The sequence below is a fragment of the Lupinus angustifolius genome, chromosome LG17 (assembly GCF_001865875.1).
Source record: "Lupinus angustifolius cultivar Tanjil chromosome LG17, LupAngTanjil_v1.0, whole genome shotgun sequence".
NCBI classification, from domain to species: domain Eukaryota; kingdom Viridiplantae; phylum Streptophyta; class Magnoliopsida; order Fabales; family Fabaceae; genus Lupinus; species Lupinus angustifolius.
In genome coordinates this window covers 14,188,739-14,192,911 of record NC_032025.1, presented here as the reverse complement: position 1 = coordinate 14,192,911, position 4,173 = coordinate 14,188,739, and the positions used below count along the sequence as shown (strand labels likewise).

General features: G+C 31.1%; 1 protein-coding gene across 1 annotated transcript; it reads right to left on the bottom strand.

The window, feature by feature from the left end:
* On the bottom strand, nucleotides 642–3,096 carry LOC109330664 (protein LOL1-like). Its single transcript, XM_019564925.1, has 6 exons — nucleotides 2,963–3,096; nucleotides 2,645–2,783; nucleotides 2,252–2,365; nucleotides 1,993–2,106; nucleotides 1,635–1,744; nucleotides 642–918 (listed from the first exon to the last, which is right to left on the bottom strand). The coding sequence occupies exons 2-6, from the start codon at nucleotides 2,694–2,696 to the stop codon at nucleotides 880–882; spliced, it is 429 nt and encodes a 142-aa protein (XP_019420470.1). The 5' UTR covers nucleotides 2,697–2,783; nucleotides 2,963–3,096; the 3' UTR covers nucleotides 642–879.

Sequence of the window (4,173 nt, the reverse complement as noted above, 5' to 3'; positions counted from 1 at the left end):
GAGAGTGTGTTGTTCAAGTGAGGAGCCTTATGATTGCCTTATGTTATATGCCAAATGGATGAGTTGATAGTGTTATATCCTTATTGGATAACACTATCCTCATCCTACCTTATTCTCCTCAACTTTACATCTGAAAACTTGTTGCTCTACAAATGGGGACCATAACCCATAAAAGTAACCTCGTAGTGGTTACTACTTTAGTTGCAATAATTCTGATTCAGTCCCTTCATCAAATCAGAAATTGCCTGAATGTATCTACACTTATATTATTTCATGACACATATGTCCTTAGCCATCAAATTAATTAATGAAGATCATTTTATATTTTGGCTAATTACATAATGGCCATAACACAATTATAGAATTATATTTATGACCCATAAATTGTCAGAAATTCTAACACCAAATGCTACCTTAGAGTGATAGTGAAGTTAGTCAAGTCAAATTCAATAGTTGGTAACCATAAAATAATGATGTGTGGTGCTCCATTTACAAAAATGACATATGCAGTCAGATAAAACATTCTCAACTACTCATTTTTAATGATTGTGAAGGTTATCTAGTTACTTTTGTATTGTATGTATAGAACTATATATTATTTGTGACATACAAATCATTAGCAATGGAAAACAAACTTTACCTTATAATCTAAAGATGTGAGTATTAAAGCATCAGAATCAGGATTATTATCATGAACGGTTATTCATACACCAAATCTAATAAAAATATTTGATTAAAATCGCCGAAGGGAAAAATAACTTCATAAATGTGAAGAGAGTTCCCTCTTCTATCTAATATGCACTCTTTATTCCTTATGGAAGATATGTAACTTGCAAAATAATAGTTGTAGAGTCCAGAATGACTTTGCTATAGTATAATTTAGGTGCTGAGCTTCTGCTCTGTGGTGCTTGCTGAGGCCTGCATCATTCAGAGTAACAAAAGTGTAAAATCATTATTTACATTAGAACCACTATACTTCTAATTTTTTGCTTATCCATATAAAAACAATTTTCACATCATAGGAATTCCCTCTATTTTCATTCCATCTATTTGTTAAGTAGGTAAGAAAACTTTATCTTATATGCTAGGAAAATGATCATTTCAGACCCCTTTTCCCTGTGTTGTCATTCCTTCTATTAGTTAACTAAGTAAGAAAACTTTATACTCATTTATCAAAAGACTTTTACATCGGTAACAACAATAGGTAAATGCATGCACAAAAAGGGTGTAGGGATTCAGGGAGAATATCATTACTCTAATACCCATCAATTAAGAGTTATATTATGTATGTATATCTATTTTTCCATAAGAAAAGAGGGGAATGTAATATTGGGAATAAGTTTAGTATAATCTATCTCATTTTCCTATGGTTTAAATATTTATTAGGCTATTCCTCTTATGATCAATTGGTTTTAAGATAAAACCTTAACATAGTATTAGAGTGAAAGCGGAATTTCTAGTCCAACATACTTCTACGGAGAGGGCATGTCGGAATTAAGTCTCATGTGCCTACCTTATTTTTTTAGGTATGGTTTAAATACATGTTGACTACTACTCTCATTGTCAATTGATTTTCACATACTCATGTATGTTATATTATATATATATAGTTAGGAATAGGAGATTATACTGACCCCAACAGATGTTACAAAATTGCAAACTGCGCATTTCACGGATCTTGCTCCATATTGGTACATTAGTAGCATCCTGCAGTTCCCACAATTGACATGTGCCACCTGGTTTGCTATCACAATGCACATTTGATGCTTACTAACAAAGTTGGGTCTCGAATCATAACCTTAAACAAATTCTTATTGTTTTTCCACTATATATACACATAGAAAACTTGTGTGTTGTTCTTTAAGTGTTGTTTTCCAATGAGAACAAAACATGAGTAATATTTCATCAATGAAAATATAACATGTTAGCTATTACATATGTTCTATTTTCATTGGAAAACAGCATCAAAAACACCTAAATATAGTTGAATACCTTCCAAAGCTAGATTGATGGTGTGACAACAAGAGCATTGCACACTTGTTGCTCCACGAATGTACATAAGTAAAGTATGGCAGCCTCCACAAACTAACTGAGCCATTTCTGTGCCTGTACACACATACATATTCAGTTTATAAAGAGTGTTAAGTTAGCAAATTGAACTTTTTCAATTATCCTAAAGACCAAGAGCTTTATAGAGAAAGGGAGAGAATCATCTCCAAATAGATTTTAACAAGTAATATAAAAATGTTACCGGGAGGTGGCACTGCTGTGACTGCATTGCAAACAGAACAGCACACTGAGGTGGCTACAACAGGATAGAGTAGAAGGTTTCTACAACCAGAACAGACAAGTTGACTCTGTGCACCTGCAAACCAAGGATGATTTTGACATAAATCATTTGAATCAAATAAATGACCAAGTGGTAAACTAATATATATTAGATAAGATTACATAAACTGCACTTAAAAAGTTTTACCACCACATATTGTTCCACAAAAATCAGTGTCTCATGGGAATTTCACTAAACAAATCTCCATATTTATATTTCATTACTTGTTCTTGTAAATAGTATCAAAATTGGACATTAGATTTTTACCATTCCATAACCATAAAGTAATGATATGCTATAGACTAAGCAAGATACCATTTGTTGATGTTCCTGGTGGTGTTGGATAAGGTGCAAGTGGGACAGGCATTGTAAAAGACTTGAAAATGTTAATAACTTTCTATGCCAAACTCTACACTCAGCACAAAACACTCTCTACCATGTTTTTTTTTTACTCCTGGAAAATAAGGAAACATTGTAAAGATCCAATCAGGTGAAAAAACAAAAGCAAGAAGGTGATGCATATGATGATGAAATAAAAAGACATGAAAGATTAAACAAGTTGTTGTTAATATTACTTTTAAGTACACAAATCTAATAGTAAAGCAGATAAAGTAAGAGTAGTGAAATGAGGACCTTCTTCCCTTTAGAAAGCCATGCATGAAGGTAGAGGGAGGGAAAGAGACCAGAAACAAAGAAGAGTTAAGGCCCTCTTAACAGATAGATATGGTATTTATTTAGTTCAATAATGTGGGAAACTATAAAATTCCTTCTCTGTCAATTTATTACTATGGAATATAGATGAAGAGGAGAGAGAAAAGACATAGAGCAAAAGATACCTAAATAAAGTGATAGATAATATAAATTGATATTTTGTTTATTAATAATTAGTTTATAAGTGATATATGTGATTTTGTTTTACTTATGAACATTTGTAGACAGATTTAGTAAGAGTTATTACTCTTTTAATGTTTTTATGATATTTCAAATTTTTAAATGTTTTAGAAATCAAATACATATTTATACTTTATTTTTCAGGTGTACTCATATTTTTCATTTATATTTAATTTCTAATGTGTATTAAATAATGTTATTTTAATGAAGTATTTTTATGAATCGGGCATTTACTATATTATTGGTTGGTGTGAGGACTGAGGATTTGTGCCTGATAGAGTTCCATGTTATTAATAGCAGTAGTAGTAACACTGGCTCATGGAACCTTTATATACCAAAGACAACATTACCAATATTCGAAGGAATTAAACACACAAATTATTTGTTTATAAAAACATATTATTACTTTAACATCATTTTTGTCTTAGCTTAAGTTTTCAGAAGTTGAAACTAAGGAGTTTTATATTACAACATACTGGTAAATAGACTCTAACTTAAATTACCCCCAAATTTTGTAGAATAAATGAGAACGAATTAAATTAAGAAGAAACTATTGCCCATGTCTTAAAAATGTCATAATATCATGCACAATTTTCCTTCTCATCTTTTCTTCCACCTTCAAGAAAATAAAAAAACTAAGACACCAATAAAAATTCTAATAGAGATTTGATGATCTTAAGCGACCTTCTATTGCGGAATATTTTTCTCTAATTTAACTTTTTATATTAAAAATAAAGTGGAATATTTATGTACTCATTCGGTGCATCTTCCATTATCTATTTGTATTACTTTTATTTAAAAACTAATAGTGATTAAAAATTAATGGTGGATGATAAACCGGCAATACCATTGACAATTTGGGCAATGCTCATGGGCCTGTCCGCTCACACTTATTGCGTGGGAAGGACATGAAAAATATGTTCATTCTGCCCTAAAATGTTCGTCCAACACGC

Bases quoted from the DNA above. Each gene is read 5' to 3' on its own strand.
- LOC109330664 (XM_019564925.1), bottom strand. From the start codon at position 2,696: ATGCCTGTCCCACTTGCACCTTATCCAACACCACCAGGAACATCAACA. The intron at 2,107-2,251 runs GTAACATTTTTA...ATGTGTGTACAG, and splicing joins CACAGCAGTGCCACCTCCCG to GCACAGAAATGGCTCAGTTA. The intron at 1,745-1,992 runs GTATTCAACTAT...GCATTGTGATAG, and splicing joins CATCAATCTAGCTTTGGAAG to CAAACCAGGTGGCACATGTC.